Source organism: Aquarana catesbeiana, unplaced genomic scaffold (genome assembly GCF_042186555.1).
Source record: "Aquarana catesbeiana isolate 2022-GZ unplaced genomic scaffold, ASM4218655v1 unanchor39, whole genome shotgun sequence".
NCBI lineage: Eukaryota > Metazoa > Chordata > Amphibia > Anura > Ranidae > Aquarana > Aquarana catesbeiana.
This window is the reverse complement of record NW_027362694.1, coordinates 54,800-74,673: the sequence shown is the minus strand read 5'-3', so window position 1 is coordinate 74,673 and position 19,874 is coordinate 54,800. Positions and strand designations below refer to the sequence as shown.

The 19,874-nt window shown below is 45.6% G+C and overlaps 2 protein-coding genes across 6 annotated transcripts in view; one reads left to right on the top strand and one right to left on the bottom strand.

The window, feature by feature from the left end:
• LOC141122115 (putative deoxyribonuclease tatdn3-B) overlaps positions 1-5,004 on the top strand; it is a 28,885-nt gene extending 23,881 nt beyond the window's left edge. For 3 of the 4 annotated variants that reach the window (XM_073611949.1, XM_073611948.1, XM_073611947.1), the window contains exons 10-11: positions 739-819; positions 4,844-5,004. In XM_073611949.1, the coding sequence (XP_073468050.1) occupies positions 739-819; positions 4,844-4,987 (225 nt within the window). In that variant the 3' untranslated portion in view covers positions 4,988-5,004. The remainder of the gene's footprint in view (positions 1-738; positions 820-4,843) is intronic. The other variant, XM_073611950.1, reaches the window with a different exon arrangement.
• LOC141122114 (uncharacterized) overlaps positions 1-19,874 on the bottom strand; it is a 210,142-nt gene that overhangs the window by 135,475 nt on the left and 54,793 nt on the right. The window lies entirely within an intron of this gene.

Sequence of the window (19,874 nt, the reverse complement as noted above, 5' to 3'; positions counted from 1 at the left end):
GACTAAATACTTTTATGCCCCACTGTATATGTTCTCAAATATGCTTACTGCAATATTACTTTCAGAACTGTAAAGTATCCGTAAATAATGATCAAATTCACTCAAATTTCATGATAAAACGTCCATCTAGGTGTCATTCATGACTTTGTGAATCCACCGCTGACTCTTTACACTAACTTCAGTGCACCTTCACCCGCCTAGTGAGCACACAAATTGCTTACCAGAGCCAAAGGCCTCACAAAGACAGCCCATGCATGCTTCCCGAGATCAGATTGAATTTCAGGGTTTAATGATCTCTGTTCCGGCCAATGAACGACTCTGTGTTGGCTGCTCGCCCCTTGATCAGTTGCAGCAACAATTACCAATGTTCGGATATGCATGAAATACAATTCTCTATAGTGCATTACCCGATATACAGATAAATTCTTAAAAGATATTACACTTACAATGATGTAGAACGAAAAAACTATGAGAATAAAAAAGACCTGCGCGCCACACGAGTCCGTGACCGCACGTGATGATGTCACTGCCAAAGGCTCTGCCTGACGTGTTTCATCCAATAACGTCTTCAGGGGATAGCAGATACACATGAGTGTATTAGTTGGTGCTTTTGTATGCCTGCCTGGAATTCAACTCATAATACATGCATATGTGATAACTACAATCTGGAATGTATAGTAATAGAAAAGACAGCTTTATGTGTGATATTGTATGTAATTCAGTCCTTCTTTGTTTAAGAAGCAGAAACTAGTGAAACAATTACCTCTGGAAAACATGTGTCTAGAAACTGACTCCCCAGCTCTCGGACCAGAAAAGCAGGTACATTTTTATATTAACCTCTTATTTTTTTTATCTTTGTTAGTCCTCTTGGTTGATCCCTGTGTACCCCTCCAGGGGAATCCCTGCCATTATATGGAAATAACTATCACATTACTCCGGCTTGCCTGTCCTCAAAATAGAAGAGTGCTTTTCACATGACTTGTTTTAAGGCCCAGTTCACACTGATGCGGTTTGGGAACCGTCGCAATTCTTGAGTGGTTCCTGCACCACATCACAATCTCAGGCAGTTCACACTGTGCTCTGCGAACCGCTGCGGGTGTCAATATAAAGTTAATGACACCCCCAAATCGGTTCGCAGAACGCAGTGCGAACTGTAGAATCAGATTGCATGGGTCTGAACACCCATGCGATCTGATTCCATTGTGGACAAAAGAAAAGGGTCCTGCACTGTGTAAATTGAGCCATACATAATGTATGGCTCAATTTGCACCGCACTGAATTTGCGTGTCATTTGTACAGGAATCCGGTGCGATTCCTGTACAAATGACATGCGATGCGGCAGACCGCATCAGTGTGAACCCAGCCTGAGGCCTACTACTCCTCCGCCTGTCACATGACCTGTTTTAAGCGTTACTACTCCTCTGCCTGACACTTTTCTTATATGAGAATGAATAGGACTTTGTTGGCTTCAGAGAGTAAGTAAAGCAGAAAGGAAAATCTGGTCAGTGGAATGACATAGAACATTTCCAACAGGTTTTTATTTGTAACCCTTTCCTACTCTCTCCAAACAAAATAAAATTATGTGGATCAGAATTCATTTTTTGAAGTTGAAAGCTGTGCACATAAAGTTTTATGTAATAAATGAATTAGTAGCCACAGAGGATATAAATCCACTCTGTGCGCATCAAATGCCTTTACAAACCCAGATATTAACATATAACAGTGACATCATCATTGTGCTGTACATAGCCTGTGCAGAGAGCAGAGCTGTGGAAGGGACCCAGCAGGCCCCGCCCTGTACATGCCCCTGGTAGAAAATTTCCGGTGGAGGCCGAGACCAGACTAGTCACCCTGCACAAGGAGAGCAACGGTGAGCGGTCTTTATTATAGGAAGCTCCTGCACAGAGCTAAAGCTTCACATTGGATTCCTGCACAGATTAGAAAAAAATACAAAAAGTACACAAAGATTCAAGGAGGAAGACACATGACTCTTGTAGTTAGACAATATTTGCTGATCAGAGTGCAGCTTTAAAGAGGTTGTAAACCTCAAAAAAAAAATTGCATACTAGCTCATTATGAAATACCTTAGAACGATGCCCTGAATCGGCGCCGGCACACCGCTGACAGGGCCAACATCTTTCCCGGAGTTACTTCCAAGTTTGCGGGCTCCGGCGCTGTATTTGGCCGGAGCCGCCATGACATCACTCCCACGCATGCACGGGAGCTGCCGGTCACGGCACAGGCCCCGAAAAAACGTCACGAACGGGCCGTCCCTTCAGTGCGCATGCACCGATGACGTCGGCGGCAGCGTATATAGTAAATATCTCCTAAATGGTGAAAGTTTAGGAGATATTTAGGCTACTTTCACAATGAAAGCGCCGACCGCAAAATGGGACTTTTTAATCCTTTTTTTGGGGTAAAAAGCACCCCACTAGCAGCCAAAAAGAGGTGCAAAGGCGCCGCTTTAACAGCACTAAAACGACACTAAAACGAGTGACCATTTAGCGCTGTTAAAGTGGTGCTTTTGCACCTCTTTTCGGCGGCTAGTGGGGCACTTTTTACCCCCCAAAAAAGTATAAAAAGTCCCATTTTGCAGTGCTCTCAATTCGCTTTTAGCGCTAGTTTGCACTTGCTTCAAAACATGGCTTCAGACACGCTTTGTTTAAGCTCTCTGAATGCCAGTCAAAGCCCCTGTCACTAAATAAAATGGTTAGCTTACAGTCGTGTTTACAACTTGCTTTTGCTTGGTGCTTCGACAAGGCTTTGGTGGAGCTTCGGTGAGGCTTCAGGGGCTTTGATGAGACTTCGGTGGGGCTTTAAGGGAGCTTTGCCACAGACTTCTATGGAGGCTTTGAAGATGCTTTGAAGCACCACTAAAGCTACATGGGGTATCATTTTTGAAGCGAAGCCAAAGCAAAGCAAATGAGCTTTAACAAAGCCCGTCCGAAGCCTTGTTTTGGAGCAAGTGTAAACTAGCCATTAATGTGTGTTGAAGCCGAAGCAAGTGTAGATGACCCCTTAAGGCGCTTTGAAAGAGCTGCCTATGCTAAATACAGCATTCCCAACCCGCCCGAAGATGCTGCTACTTTTCGTAACGTCCTGCAAGCGCACCGCCCTATTGTGAAAAGACACACTGGAATGAATGGGAGGCAGTTTTCAGGCGTTTTGCAGAGGCTGTTTCTAGAGCTAAAGCGCCTGAAAACCGCCTCAGTGTGAAAGGGGCCTTACAGTATCTACAGGTAAGCCTTATAATAGGCTTACCTGTAGGTACAATTAAAGAGGAAGACTACTTCCTCTACTACTTCCTTCCCTTAAGAACCTACCAGTCAGAAACACCTTAGTAGCATACTGTGACTTAGCCTTGCTTTCAGATAAAGGGGGTCTTTTGAAATGGAACCCCTTGTGTGCAGTGCTGTGAACTGTTATCAGAAGGAATAAGCCTGTGAATTGTTATGTTATGTTATGTCATCATGCCCAGCCTCTGCATTCAAAAAAATAGCGCCGCCACAGCTGGGAAGCCGTGATCTTTTTTTGTTTTTTTTTAATTTCAGGGTTCCCAGCTTAGAGGTGAGATGTGGGGTCTTATTGACCCCATATCTCACTGTAAAAAGAACAGATCGTGCCATATTCCTATTACAAGGGATGTTTACATTTCTTGTAATAGGAATAAAAGTGATCAAAATTATTTATTTTTTTTAAAGTGTCAAACTAAAAAAAAAAAAAAAAAGTCAAATTAACAATAAAAAAAAAAATTAAAAAAATTTAATGTGCCCCTGTCCCCGTGAGCTCGCACGCAGAAGCGAACGCTTACGTAAGTCCCACCCACATATGAAAACAGTGTTCAAACCACACATGTGAGGTATTGCCACGAACGTTAGAGCGAGAGAAATAATTCTAGCCATAGACCTCCTCTGTAACTCAAAACATGTAACCAGTAAAAAATTAAAAAATCGTCGCCTATGGGGATTTTTAAGTTTGGCGCCATTCCACGAGTGTGTGCAATTTTGAAGGGTGACATGTTCGGTATCTATTTACTCGGAGTCTCTATCTTTCACATTATGCAAAAAAATTGTGCTAACTTTAATGTTTTGTTTTTTGTTTTTTTAAAGCATGAAACTGTTTTTTTCCCAAAAAAAAGTGTTTGAAAAATTGCCGCACAAATACCGTGCGAGATAAAAAGTTGCAACGACCGCCATTGTACTCTCTAGGGTTTTTGCTAAAAAAACATATATAATGTTTGGGGGTTCTATGTCATTTTCTAGCAAAAAATTATGAATTTTACATGTAGGAGAGAAATGTCAGAATTGGCCTGGGTGCGAAGTGGTTAAATAACAAACAGGTTTATAATTGCCTGCTCTGTGCCCTGAACCTCCTCTTCTCGGGTCCTCCACCAGTGATTCTTTGTGCTCCCCTCTGACAAGTTCCCCATTAGGAAGTACCTTCCTATGGGGGCAACTTGTGCTGCCTCGCTTCCGAGTCTCCCTGTCTGCATCTATTGACACAGACAGTAGGGCTTGGCCCCACCCCTCGCTCCTGCATCACTGGCTCTGATTGACAGCAGCAGGAGCCAATGGCTCCCCCTGCTTCTGCAAAGCCCAAGAGACCAGGAAGTGAGGAGAGAGAAGAGCTGCAGACATGCACAGCCCTGGATCGAATGAGGGCTCAGGTAAGTAAAAGGGGGGCTGATGCCTAAACATTTTTTACCCTAATGCAAGGAATGCATCAAGGTACAAAATGTTTAGGCTTTATAACTACTTTAACGTATTCACAAAGAAAAATTCAACATTGAAAACATCTAAAAATAGATTTAAGGTTTACTAACAATTGTTTTTTTTTTTTACAGGTCAGAAATGAGCCCAAAAATATCATATTTTCTGCTGAATACATTGCTAAAATCAAAGGGATATCTCTGGAAGAAGTGATTGAAGTAACTACAAAGAACGCCATCAAACTATTCCCCAAACTGAAACAAGCTGTTCACAAATAAAAAAAATGTTTTATAGATGTTGGACAATGTTTTGTGTTCATGGTTTCTGATTAGAGGCTGCAGACAAGGAAAAGATGTGTGTGACATCGAGGAGTCATTTTATAAAGGAAGCAGCCACAGCTTACTTATACAGAAGATATATAAAAGGAAATTGATGGATATTCGGTGATAAATCTCTGAGCTCTGTCCCAGCTCTTGTAGCTGTTCCTCCAGTAGGATAAGGATGTAGTAATCCACTTTTATAAATGTATTGGGGGAGATTTAATAAAACTGGAGCACTCAGAATCTGGTGCAGCTTTTCATGATAGCCAATCAGCTTCTAACTTCAGCTTGTTCAATTAAAGTGGTCGTAAAGGCAGAAAGTTGTTTATCTTAATGCATTCTATGCATTAAGATAAAAAACCTTCTGTGTGCAGCGGCTCCCTAATACTTACCTGAGCCTTATCTCGATCCAGCAATGTTGCACAAGAGACTAGGCTGTGCGACACTCTCTTCTGATTGGCTGAGACACAGTGGGTGCCATTGTCTCCCGCTGCTGTCAATCAAAGTCAGTGAGCTAATGAGGAGAGAGAGGGGGCGGGTCGAGACACAGCTCGGGTGCCCCCATAGCAAGCTTCTTGTTGTGGGGGCAGGAGGGAGGGGCCAGCAGCGCCGGCGAGGGACCCGAGAAGAGGAGGATCTGGGCTGCTCTGTGCAAAGTCACTGTGACAGGGCAGGTAAGTATAACATGTTTGGAATAAAAAAAAAATAAAAACAAGGCTTTAATATCACTTTTAAGCTTTGACAATAAAACCTGGAAGCTGATTGGTTTCTATGCAGAGCTGAGCCAGATTTTGCACCCTCCAGTTTTAGTAAATAACCCCTATTGTGTCACCTGCCCATATTCCATATTTTTTTTCATCCCTGTTATGTTCTTGCCAATTGTGTCAATCCCTAGGAAGTGTAGATCTTTGTCACATTTACTTGAGTGTATACCCCAATGTATATGGTCACACAAGGCCTGGGTGGCAGGATAAGGTCTTCTTGCACCCAAGGTGAAGATGCCAAAGTGTGACACCCCCCCCCAAACACTGAGCTCTTTGTGGCACAACTTTGTCCAGCCTTATTCAGGGTTCAGAGCCTTCAGCCATCTTGATTGGGCGAGCCAGTGCTCATTTGCTCATTTATCTCTGCACCGTTGCAAAAATGAAAACAATAAAATGGTAAGGGGAAACAAGGAGCTAATAAATTTAAAAGATCACAAGGGGCAAAAATGTTTTAAAAAAATAAAAAAAGTTTTTATTTTCACATAACCGTAATTTATGAATGAAAGCTACAATGAAAATTTTCATTCATAAATGCAGAGCAGGACCCGAGCTGTCAAACTGATAGCTCAGTTCTACAGATTACACAGGAGAAATATGGATCTCCCTGTGTAATCATCACAGCTCTGTGACAGCAAGGCTCTGTGCTCTGCTTACTGGGAGCATGCAGGGATACTGATATAGAGCAGGAGGCTGTCACACCGACAGCAGAGTGCTGCTGGTTACACAGAGACTAGTGATCTCCCATGTAATCTGCACAACTAAGCTATCCATTTGATAGGTTATGCACTAACAGTAGTGCAAAATGTGTTTAACTTTCAGCTTTTAACTTTCAGATCAATTGATGATTTTAAAGAAAATTTAAAGATGCATTCCAGCCTGGGAAAAAAATAATAAAAGTCAGCAGCTACTGTAGCTGCTGACTTTTATTATATGGAGACTTACAGTATCTCACAAAAGTGAGTACACCCCTCACATTTTTGTAAATATTTTATTATATCTTTTCATGTGACAACACTGAAGATATGGCATTTTGGTACAATGTAAAGTAGTGAGTGCACAGCTTGTATAACAGTGTAAATTTGCTGTCCTCTCAAAATAACTCAACACACAGCCATTAATGTCTAAACCGCTGGCAACAAAAGTGAGTACACCCCTAAGTGAAAATGTCCAAGTTGGGCCCAAAGTGTCAATATTTTGTGTGGCCACAATTATTTTCCAGCACTGCCTTAACCCTCTTGGGCATGGAGTTCACCAGAGCTTCACAGGTTGCCACTGGAGTCTTCTTCCACTCCTCCATGATGACATCATGGAGCTGGTGGATGTTAGAGACCTTGAGCTCCTCCACCTTCCATTTGAGGATGCCCCACAGATGCTCAATAGGGTTTAGGTCTGAACACATGCTTGGCCAGTCCATCACCAGCTTCTTTAGCAAGGCAGTTGTCGTATTGGAGGTGTGTTGGGGGTCGTTATCATGTTGGAATACTGCCCTGTGGCCCAGTCTCTGAAGGGAGGGGATCATGCTCTGCTTCAGTATGTCACAGTACATGTTGGCATTCATAGATCCCTCAATGAACTGTAGCTCCCCAGTGCCGGCAGCACTCATGCAGCCTCAGACCATGGCACTTCCACAATGCTTGACTGTAGGCAAGACACACTTGTCTTTGTACTCCTCACCTGGTTGCCGCCACACACGCTTGACACCATCTGAACCAAATAAATTTATCTTGGTCTCATCAGACCACAGAACATGGTTGCAGTAATCCATGTCCTTAGTCTGCTTGTCTTCAGCAAACTGTTTGCGGGCTTTCTTGTGCATCATCTTTAGAAGAGGCTTCCTTCTGGGATGACAGCCATGCAGACCAATTTGATGCAGTGTGTGGCGTATGGTCTGGGCACTGACAGGCTGACCCCTGACCCCTTCAACCTCTGCAGCAATGCTGGCAGCACTCATACGTCTATTTCCCAAAGACAACCTCTAGATATGACGCTGAGCATGTGCACTCAACTTCTTTGGTCGACCATGGCGAGGCCTGTTCTGAGTGGAACTTGTCCTGTTAAACTGCTGTATGGTCTTGGCCACTGTGCTGCAGCTCAGTTTTAGGGTCTTGGCAATCTTCTTGTAGCCTAGGCCATCTTATGTAGAGCAACATTTTTTTACCTGGCGGTAATCCCTAGTGTAGGTCGGGGTTAAATTTCAGTACCATTAGCGGTAACCCCGAGCCACACTCGGGATTACATTGCAGAACCCTGGTCCAGGTTACTTACCTTGTCCCCAGGATCCTACCATGTCCCCCCGCTGTGTCTGCGGGCTCTGTCTTCCACCCAATGCTCTGTGTGCCGGGCTCCGTTCCCTGCGAGCGTCACGATGCTTGGGGGCGGAGCCCGGCGGACAATTCAAAAAGTACACAAAACATAACACAGTACACTGTAATCTTACAGATTACATTACTGTATCAAATCATTTCACATCCCTTTTGTTCCTAGTGGTTTGTCCAATGCCCTGCATGCAGTTTTATATGATATATACAGTTCTTTCTGCCTGGAAACTGGAGATTGTCCATGGCAATCAAAAAGTGTCCCTCTACGTCAAAAGTGGTTTTAGACCAGCTAGAAAACAGCGATAGTAAATTAGAACACTTGCAGAATTGAGCGATAGTAAATTGTGGGGAAATTAATTTTATTATATTATATTATTTTTTATAATTATTTATAGTTATTTATTATATTATAATTTATGATTTCGTGTTTCAAACTTTATCATACCCGGGATGTCTACTAGACTCTTGTTTGGACAGATTTAAGTGAGTTATTACTAAGAATTACAGACCTACAATATAAAACGCCAAATTTCTATGCAAAACAATGTACCGCTTTGAGACGCAAAAATCTGACATAATCATACCACCAGTGTGGCTACTAGGTGGACTGCTTATTACCCACCTGGAGCAGCTTTGCTTGTATTCAAAACACCAAGATCTGTGTTTTTTAATGCTTTTGACTTTTTTTAAATGGCACAGATGACATCTGGTTAACCCGGGTCATCGCTTCCAGGTTACCATAGTACCATAGAGAGCCGATCAAAGCCAATCTTGGCTTCGGGTGTCTGACCAGCTGGCACTCAGGTTTCCCGGTGGGATGGGAGAGCCTGAGCAAGCTGCAGAATTCGGCAGGAGGAGGGGGGGATGTTCCTTCCCGCTGCCTGTAATAGCAATTGAGCGACTAGTTTGCTGTTCCGATTGCTATTACAGGAGATCCGACTGCCAACTCCAAAAACGGTACCGGTACAACCACTTGAAGACCAATGACATACCAGGTACATGAGGGGTTGGCAAGTGGTTACAAGCCCCTCTCCCACTCACAGAATGTTGAATTAAAATATGAATTTTACCTAGCACAGCATTGTCAGTACATGGGACCCCCCATCATTGGAGGTAATTTATTCAAAACAATTGTTTTTGTCTGGAGTTGGGCTTGGACCAGAAAAAAAAAATTCCCTTGCAGTGCCTTCCACCTCCCCCATCCCACTGCATGGGTTAAATACCTGTTATGTTTGGGGATATAGAAATAAGATGTAATACTTGCTTTATACCTTGCCCTGGGTGGCTTCCCGGACCCTGTATCTGGTCCCCTGAAGACTGTTCTATAATTTTGTAACAAAGAATGTCAGAGAAGACGGAGATGGTGATCAGGGGAGCAGACAAAAGGTATTACAGACTTTCCCTCTCCCCCCTAGACATCACCAGCATTTAAAGTGACACCAAACTCTGGCAAGTATGTATTTTTAACCCAAAAATGTCCCTTCTTTTGCTCCTAGCCTCCTCCAAATCTTCACATTCCCTTTTTTTTTTTTTTTTTTTATGCTACTGTGATCTGACTTCCTGTTAGAGGGTGGCTACGCTCATTCTCCATGGTCCACTGTATATAGGAGTGTAGTCACCCTTTCTTGCGCACTCCTGGGATGAACTATGGAGTATGGGATGTGTAGTGTGCATAGAGCAGAGCACATGATCTCAACTATTGTACACTGCTCATTCCAAACAAATGGAGGTGAGTGGAAAAAGGAGAGGCTCAGGAGCTCACTGTGAATGTTACAAGGAAGCAGAAAAACACAGTAAGGACTCTTTCACATGGGACGGGTCCATGATGATCCGCCCCGTGAACATCCGTTTGCTCAGCGGGGATCGCTACGCCGATCCCCGCTGAGCAGGAAGATGACAGGTCTGTCTCTGCACACTGTGCAACGACGGACCTGTCAGAGCGCCGCTCTCCCCTATGGGGGATCGGATGACGACGCACCGTAGAGTCCGTCGTCACCCGATCCAATCCAAAAACGGATGGAAAAGTAGGTTTTTCCTCCGCTACACTTTTTCGGATCGGAGCGGGTCGGATGTCAGTGGACATGTCACCGCTGACATCCGACGCTCCATAGAGATCTATGGAGGGTCCGTTCAGGTCCGCCTAAAAAACTGACAGGCGGACCTGAACGGATCGGCCGTGTGAAAGAGGCCTAAGGCTTAATGTACACGGGACATTTTACAACCTCTCCTGAACGATTTAACGTGACAGATAGTAACTGGCATTTAAAAACGTCTGTTTTGCCGCATTTACATGCCGTGTTTAGCTGCTTTTGCGTTTTTAGAAGCTTTTTTTTTTTTTTTTTTCAAATAGTCAAAAAATCGATAAACACCTGTAAACGAAACACGGCTAAATGCGAGTTACCTCGTTTAGCCGCATTTACAAGCTGTTACAGGGGTTTGGCGTTTCAAATGCCTCTGAACATCTGTCCTGAACGCATTTTTTTTGCTTTCCAAAAAATGCTTCTAAACTCAACTGCCTAGAATCGACTATAAACAACCCTGTGTACATGTAAGATAAGATATATATATATATATATATATATATATACATATAAGATAACAGAGGAGAGTTCAGGGGCAGTGTACATGAAGCTTTAAAGTGGTTGTAAACCCTTACAATCCACTTTTTGCTACAGGTAAGCCTATAATTAGGCTTACCTGTAGCTACCCTGGATATCTCCTAAACCTGCACTGTTTAGGAGATATCCCTTGTACCTGCATGTGCCGACGTCATCGGCACGTGCACTGAAGCAATGGCACGTACGTGCTGTTTGCTTCAGTAAGTGTGCCGTTACCGGCGGCTCCCGCGCACATGCGCGGGAGTGACATCATCCGGTGCTGTGTATGGGCAACGCTGCGGGGGCTTCAATCTCAGGTGAGTATTACATAATGAGCTAGTATGCATACTAGCTCATTATGTCTTTGTCTTGCAGGTTTTTTTTTTTTTTATGTGAGTTTACAACCACTTCAAGAAACAATTTCATGAAAAACAGATTAGATGGCCATTAAAGCAGAGTTCCACCCAAAAGTGGAACTTCTGCTTTAAGTACTTCCTACCCGTGACATGCCACATTTGGCATGTCATTTTTATGGAGGGGGTGGGCGGTTACCTGGTTTTGACAGGTACCCAGGTCCCACTTCTGCTCCGGGCCTAGGCGACTCCCCCCCCCCCCCAGATGGCCCCTCCCTCCCTGCAATCTTCTGGGACATGTCACAGGTCCCAGAAGATTGCATGGCAATTCACGACGTGCAGTGCGACTCGTGCAGTGAGAACCCAGCTGTGAAGCTGCAAGCTGTCACAGTCGGGTACCCCCGGTAGTAATGCTGGCACCTCGGACAGGCGGAGGGAGAGGAACGAGGCTTCGGACGCCCGCATCGATGGACCGCTGGACAGGTGAGTGTGTGTATATTAAAGGTCAGCAGCTACATACACTTTTTGTAGCTGCTGACTTTTAATAAACACAGAACCGGGTGGAACTCCGCTTTAAGTAGTGAAATGTGCATGGATTCTTTTTGGAGAATAGAGCTAGGTATACACTAGTAAAAAAGAAGGAGCAGGAAGGGAATCTTTTATCAAACAAAACAGTGTTTGAGGTTTTTGTTTGGGTCTTTCATTGCAAAATTATATGTTAGGGCTGCTTTCACACTGGTCCGTTGCAAAATATGTGGTTAAAATGCATATGCGTTTTTGCCATGTTTCTTGTGCACTTTGCACCTTGAAAAAAGGACATGTAACTCAAAAATTGCACCGAAAGTTTTTGATGCATTTTGCCACGATTTTGGTGAGTTTTCCATTCATTTCAAAGGGGGGGGGTGCGTTTTTCATGCATTTCTTTTACCACTCCAAATATCCACCAAAAATGCAGCATGCAAAACACAAGGCAAACATTTTTTGAAGTGCTTTCAGACGACATATTTGTCATCGAATGTTCTGATGACAGTTTTTGTACGAAAGTTCATTCAAAGATCTACTAGCGTTGGGCCAGCTTAAAGTGATTTTAAAGGTTCATTTTGTTTTTTGTTTTTAAATAACAAACATGTTATACTTACCTCCTCCTCTTCTCGAGTGCCCCCTTGGACAGCTGCTTTCCATGGGGGGCACCCGTGCGGGTGCGCTCCCGAGTCCTGCTGCTGCGTCCATTGACACAGACAGCAGGACTTGGCTCCGCCCCCGGCTCCCGTGTCACTGGATTTGATTTACAGCAGTGGGAGCCAATGGCTCTTGCTGCTATCAATCTGTCCAATGGGGACCTGAGGCACTGGCGTTGCTGGAATGATCGAGTTCAGGTAAGAAAAAAGGGGACTCTGGGGGGGCACTGCTGCAGAACAGAAGGTTCTTCACCTTAATGCATAGAATGCATTAGGTGAAAAACCTTGTGAATTTACAACTCCTTTAAAGTGGAGATTCACCCAAAAGGGAAAGTTCTGCTCCCAACCCAACCCCATCCCCCTAATATTTGGAAAGGCTTTTTTATGGGGGGGGGGGTGTAGCGTGTACCCGATTTTAACTTCTTCCCCCCCCCCACAGACTTTTTGGACACGTCACAGATCTCAAGAGACTGCGGGACCACTCATGGGACGCAGCGCGGCTCACGCATGCGCGGTGGGCAGCCAGATGTGAAGCCACAAGGCGTCACAGTCAGTTGCCCACAGTTAAAGTGTAAATTCACCTTTACAGAAAATCTGTAGCTGCTGAGGTTTTAAAGAACACACAGAATCCAGTGATGTGGTCACCCGACCCGGCTCTTTACCGGTGTTTGGGTTTCCGGCATCTTAAAGTGTAGGTTCACCTTTACAGAAAATCTGTAAGGTGACATTACACTGGATCCCCCTCCCCATGTCACCCGGTCCTGCTGTACCAGATTGCTACAATCCCCTGCTGTCATACACCAACAAGCCGCTTCACCGGTCCGGGGATTTGAAATTCCGGCGGCTTTCTCTCCTCACTTTGGTGACAGTACGGGCTAAAGGGCTTCTGATTGGTCAGCGCCGTCCATGTGACGGTGCTGACCAATTAGAATCCCTGTAATCCATACTGGCTAATACAGACACGAGATTAGGCCGTAGGGTTTTCCAATCCCCAGACCGGTGAACTGGCTTGTCTGTGTATGACAGCAGGGGATTGTGGCAATCTGGTACAGCAGAACCGGGTGGGATGGGGAAGGGGGTCCAGTATAAGGTCACCTTACAGATTTTCTGCACTTTAAATTGCTGGAAACCCAAACACCGGTAAAGAGCCGGGTCGGGTGACCACATCACTGGATCCTGTGTGTTCTTTCAAACTTAGCAGCTACAGTATTTGTAGCTGCTGACTAGAGATGGGCTCGGGTGTGTTCGGGATCCCACCTGCCCGATCCCGCCAGGAAGCCGAAACTGCACACCGCTAATCACAGGCAGTGAAACAGTTCTCAATCTATGCAGCTGCGGACCGGGAAATGTCTCCCTGCCTGTGATTAGCGGTGTGCAGTGTCGGCTTCCTGGCGGGATTGGGCAGGTGGGATCCCGAACACACCCACACCTAATTCTGACTTTTACATTTTTGTTTTCACGGTGAAGAATCTATTTAAGGATATTCTTTAGTGTCACCGTTGAGTGTTAGTTCACCTTTTCAGAAAAAAATCACACCGTACACCTTATGCCCCCGATTATGTGTACAACATTTATTTGATTTTCCATGTAACATATTTCGTGCATTTTTGTCTCATGTGGATTTTATATGTTTTTTACGCTACTTTATTAACCACTTGCTTACAGGGCACTTAAACCCCCCTCCTATCCAGACCAATTTTCAGCTTTCAGCGCTGACGCACTTTGTATGACAATTGCGCGATCATACAACACTGTACTCAAATGAAATTTTTATCATTTTTTTCCCCACAAATAGAGCTTTCTTTTGGTGGTATTTGATCACCTCTGCAGTTTTTATTTTTTGTTAAAAAAAATGTAAAAAGACCGAATTTAAAAAAAATTTTTTTTTTTTTTTTTTATATTTTGTTATAAAATTTTAAAAAGGGTAATTTATCTCCTTCATTGATGTACGCTGATGAGGCGGCACTGATGGGTGGCAGTGATGGGCACTGATCTGGTACATTGATAGGCAACACTGCTAGGCAGTGCCGGTACAAGGGGTGGGCGGGAGGATCGGCTGCCCTGGGCAGGGTGTGGGAGGAGTGTGGGAGGGGGCTCTAGGTCGCCGACAGCAGCATGAGCATGCAGAGAATATTTAGGTTATGGCTCCACTCAATTGTACAGTCTGCCCAAAAAGTGGGCTGAGGATGCACCCATACATATTGCTTGCCTCCTCTCTACAGCGGCAACCACATTCTGGCACAGAGGGAGAACAATTCATTCTACTGGCCTTGATTTCTCATCAGTCTGGCTGGCTGGATCGGGCTGTGACACTGAGAGCTCCTCTACAGGTGGGCGGAGCAAGATGATACAACAGTGCAGTTCCGATCATTGCTTTCCGCCCCCTGCATACATCATACAGCTCTCCCAACATGAAGATCTCACAGGATGGATGTTAGTTTTCTTCCATGTGAGTCCCCACTGCTCTGCCTTCCAAACTCTACCTGGCTGTGCTGTAAACTCGCCCTGTACTTTGCAGAGCAGGTTTACAAAAAGTGAAGAACAATTCTTATATATGTTGGGAATATACTGGGACTTTTCATTTGTTAATGTTCTCTGCTGATCCATCTAGTACTTGTGTATAGGGAGGGGATCCAGTGCTTAACTAACTCCCCCCAGCTGTCTCCCATCCTAAACACAGGATATGTCTCACTAACAGCAGTGTACTTACTATATTATTTGCCTGATATAAGCTGGGTGCAATGAAAAAATAAATACCTGTCCCTATTAGCTCAGTCTCCTGTCAGTCTATTGAGCCCTCCCCTGCTCTGTCAGCCCCACATTCCCAGAAAAGAGCTGAGGTGTTAGCATAGAGCTCTGTACATGTGCAGACTGGGGATAAAGGCTGGGGAAACATTATTTCAGCAAGCTGCAAATGCCATCGATGTTGTTGGGAATCAGAGCCCCCCTGTGTGTCAGAGCCCCCCTGTGTGTCAGAGCCCCCCTGTGTGTCAGAGCCCCCCTGTGTGTCAGAGCCCCCTGTGTGTCAGAGCCCCCCTGTGTGTCAGAGCCCCCCTGTGTGTCAGAGCCCCCCTGTGTGTCAGAGCCCCCCTGTGTGTCAGAGCCCCCTGTGTGTCAGAGCCCCCCTGTGTGTCAGAGCCCCCCTGTGTGTCAGAGCCCCCTGTGTGTCAGAGCCCCCCTGTGTGTCAGAGCCCCCTGTGTGTCAGAGCGTGTCCTCCTCATTCTCTTTCCCATGTTGACTTTAGACAGCAGAGCAGAAAGTAGAGGAGTCCAGTGTGCTGAAGTGTGGAGAATGTGTGATCCTGTTTTTCATAGGCTATTGAGTTTGGCTAAATCTGCTAGTACATCTAACACTACCCTCCTTCCCAGACTGACTATGCTGCTATCAGCTGTGCCTTCTGTGCTCCTTTATCCAGATTGGGGGCACTCTAATACAGGACATATGCCACTGGCCAGATCGCCAGGTGAAAACAGAGGGGAAAAGCCTAAAATAAAACTAATGCAGCCACCACATCTAATGATTGTTAAACTGCAATATATAACATATTGGGTTTTATACCAGTCTTCTGAACCCTATTTCCACAATCCTTAATATGTTTTTTTTTCCATTCCTGAGCTCTGCATCACTTGCTACTGAACCCTTGCACTGTAAATGGGGGGGGGGGGCAATCTGGTATGTTCGCCCTGGGCACTGGGTGACCTTGTCCCGGCACTGATAGCCAGCATTGGAAATCACACCCGCACGCTGCTGGGCTTGAAGGGGCGCTCTCTGCTCTACCACACTTGCGCACAAGCTGTAGCTATCTAAATCGGCTGGTACAGAGCAGCAGCAACTGAGCCGCTAATAGGGGTCAAGTAGGCGCAATCCGGGCACCCATTCATGTAGAGTAGGCATAATTCAGGCGCAAATAGTGGACAACCCAGGCGCTAGTAAATGTAGGTAACAAAATATTAAATGAATGTAGCGCTCAATCAAATTAAAATATAAATGGTGTAAAAAACTGATGATTAAGTGACGCTCAAAAAAGTATAATAAATATTGCTCAAAAAAATGAATATAATAGAAATGTAAAACAACCACGTGAATGGAGGTTCTATAGGGAAAATCCTATGCGGTGTTAGGACGAGAGATCCCTAGGAGAGTCATTTTGAGGAGGATCGTGGAGCTGTTTTATCAATTTTGATTGTATCGTCTATGGGACCTTTTTACCAAGGGCACGTTTCTTCACTGATCTAAGCACCTTTTTGATACCATTGGACTTAATTATTATTTATTGCACTTGTGTGGATTTTTATCTGTCATTATTTATATATATTTATTCTATATTATTATTGCACAGATCACATAGTTGCACTACCATTACTTATTTTAGAGTGCCGTATTTATTGCTTTTTTATATTCTATTTGCACAGTGGTTCTATGGATTCATTAGTTACACTTAATATGGAGTTTCGTTTGTTTTTTTTTGTCACTTTTTGGATTATTATTATTGGAAGAAAAGCTCTGGGAATCGTAAGGGGGGCTCCACTGGGGACACCTGATGCGAGGGGGGCTCCGCCGGGGACTCCTGATGCGAGGGGGGGCTCCGCCGGAGACTTCTGATGCGAGGGGGGCTCCGCCGGGGACTCCTGATGCGAGGGGGGCTCCGCCGGGGACTCCTGATGCGAGGGGGGGCTCCGCCGGGGACTCCTGATGCGAGGGGGGCCTCCGCCGGGGACTCCTGATGCGAGGGGGAGCTCCGCCGGGGACTCCTGATGCGAGGGGGGCTTCCCTGGGGACTCCTGATGCGAGGGGGAGCTCCGCCGGAGACTCCTGATGCGAGGGGGGGCTCCGCCGGGGACTCCTGATGCGAGGGGGGGCTCCGCCGGAGACTTCTGATGCGAGGGGGGGCTCCGCCGGGGACTCCTGATGCAAGGGGGGCTCCGCCGGGGACTCCTGATGCGAGGGGGGGCTCCGCCGGGGACTCCTGATGCGAGGGGGGGCTTCCCTGGGGACTCCTGATGCGAGGGGGAGCTCCGCCGGGGACTCCTGATGCGAGGGGGAGCTCCGCCGGGGACTCCTGATGCGAGGGGGGGCTCCGCCGAGGACTCCTGATGCGAGGGGGAGCTCCACCGTGGACTCCTGGTGTGAGGGGGGCTCCGCCGGGGACTTCTGGTGTGAGGGGGGGCTCCACCGGGGACTCCTGGTGTGAGGGGGGGCTCCGCCGGGGACTCCTGGTGTGAGGGGGGGCTCCGCCGGGGACTTCTGTTGTGAGGGGGGGCTCCGCCGGGGACTCCTGGTGTGAGGGGGGGCTCTTTAATCATCCTGACACCATAACAACCATGGTGCCGGGATGATTGAAGTGCTAACACCAGGTGTTTGGAGTAACTTTATTTATTTATTTATTTATTTTATTTCAGGTACTTATATAGCGCCGTCAATTTACGCAGCGCTTTACATATACATTGTACATTCACATCAGTCCCTACCCTCAAGGAGCTTACAATCTAAGGTCCCTAACTCACATTCATACATACTAGGGACAATTTTAGACAGGATCCAATTAACCTACCAGCATGTCTTTGGAGTGACTTTATCTGCTGATTGTTAAACTTTCTAGAATACACATATTTTTATTGTGTAGGATCTGGGGCTGCTGTCGCGTCATTTTCCTCTTCCCCTTTCCCCCTCTCCCCCTAATTATTGTATGGCTCCGCCTACAGCCACAAAAGTGTTCCACTTTTCTTTTTTTTTTACAATCTTGGCAACTATGATAACCCCTGTCAGATTTTTTTTTTTTTCACCATTTGTGTCCCAATGCAGGGAGACTTCCCTTCACTTCCTGTCCCATAGCCAAAAAAGGAAGTGAGAGGAAATACCAGAAAATGAGGGGAATCCCTTGGGGACCCCCAGGTCACCAGAACTCATGCCCCATTGGAAGATTTCCCCCTCTATTACTTTTCAGGGGACAATCCAAAAATGTGGGATCTCCTTTTTTTTTTCCTTTTCAATGATAATGGTAAACAGGACAAACAGAGGGAGAATCTCCATAATGGGGGCAGAGACAGCAATCAAAATTGACAGGTGTTCTAATCTCTCTGCCCTCTATCTAAAAAAAAAAAAACAAAAAACAAAAGTTTTGCCTTTAGTTATACTTTAACCACTTGAGGTCCGTGCTGTAGCCGAATGATGGCCCCAGCGTTGACCTGAATTTCTGGGAGGCCATCATAGGACGTCCTCCCCTTTGCGCGCTCCCAGCGCTCCCCCTGCAGGGCACGCGCGGCGTGATTAACCGAGACTCGGGTGATCACCGATCCGAGTAAGGGGCCGATCGCGGCCCCTTACCACGTAATCAGCTGTCAGCCAATGACATCTGATCACGTGTGTAAACAAAAGCTCGGTAATTGTTTTTTTTATCTCCTCACGCTGACAGTGTGAGGAGAAAAAAAAGCTGATCACCGGCTTATGTTCAAGGGACATCGGTCCCGAAGAGGAAGGAGGCACATCTGCCTCCTCCTCTGTGCTTGCCAGTGCCACCTGCCAGTGCCACCTGTCAATTCCCACAAGTGCCACCTATCAATGCCCACCAGTGGTGCCAATCAGTGCCACCTAGCAGTGCTGCCTTTCAGTGTAACTTATCAGTGCCCATCACTGCCAGTTATCAGTGCCACCTATCAGTGCCACTTCTCAGTGCCCACCAATGCCACCTATCAATGCCCTTCAGTGCCACCTCTCAGTGTCACCTCTCAGTGCCCACCAGTGCCGCCCTATCGGTGCCCATCAGTGCAGCCCATCGGTGCCTATCAGTGCAGCCTATTGGTGACCATCAGTGCAGCCTCATCAGCGTACATCAATGAAGGAGAAAAATTACCTGTTTGCAACATTTTATAACAAAATATAAAAAAAATATATATTTTTTTTTAAATTCAGTCTTTTTAAATTTTTTTAACAAAAAATAAAAACCGCAGAGGTGATCGAATGCCATCAAAAGAAACCTCTATTTGTGGGAAAAAATGATAAAAATTTAATTTGGGTACAGTGTTGTATGACCGCGCAATGGTCATTCAAAGTGCGACAGCGCTGAAAGCTGAAAATTGGTCTGGAGGGGGGTTTAAGTGCCCAGTAAACAAGTGGTTAACCACTTCAGCCCTGGAAGATTTGGCTGCTGAATGACCAGGCCATTTTTTGCGATTCGGCACTGCGTCATTTTAATTGACAATTGCGCGGTCGTGCGACGTTGCACCCAAACAAAATTGACGTCCTTTTTTCCCCACAAATAGAGCTTTCTTTTGGTGGTATTTGATCACCTCTGCGGTTTTTATTTTTTGCGCTATAAACAAAAAAAGAGCGACAATTTTGAAAAAAAAACAATATTTTGTACTTTTTGCTGTAATAAATATCCCCATTTTTGGGGATGAGACCAAAATAAACTTACTTGGTTCAGATGGTGTCAAGCCTGTGTGGTGGTACCAGGTGAGGAGTACAAAGACAAGTGTTTTTTGCCTACAGTCAAGCATGGTGGTGGGAGTGTCATGGTCTGGGGCTGCATGAGTGCTGCCAGCACTGGGGAGCTACAGTTCATTGAGGGAACCATGAATGCCAAAATGTACTGTCACATACTGAAGTCGAGCATGATCCCCTCCCTTCAGAGACTG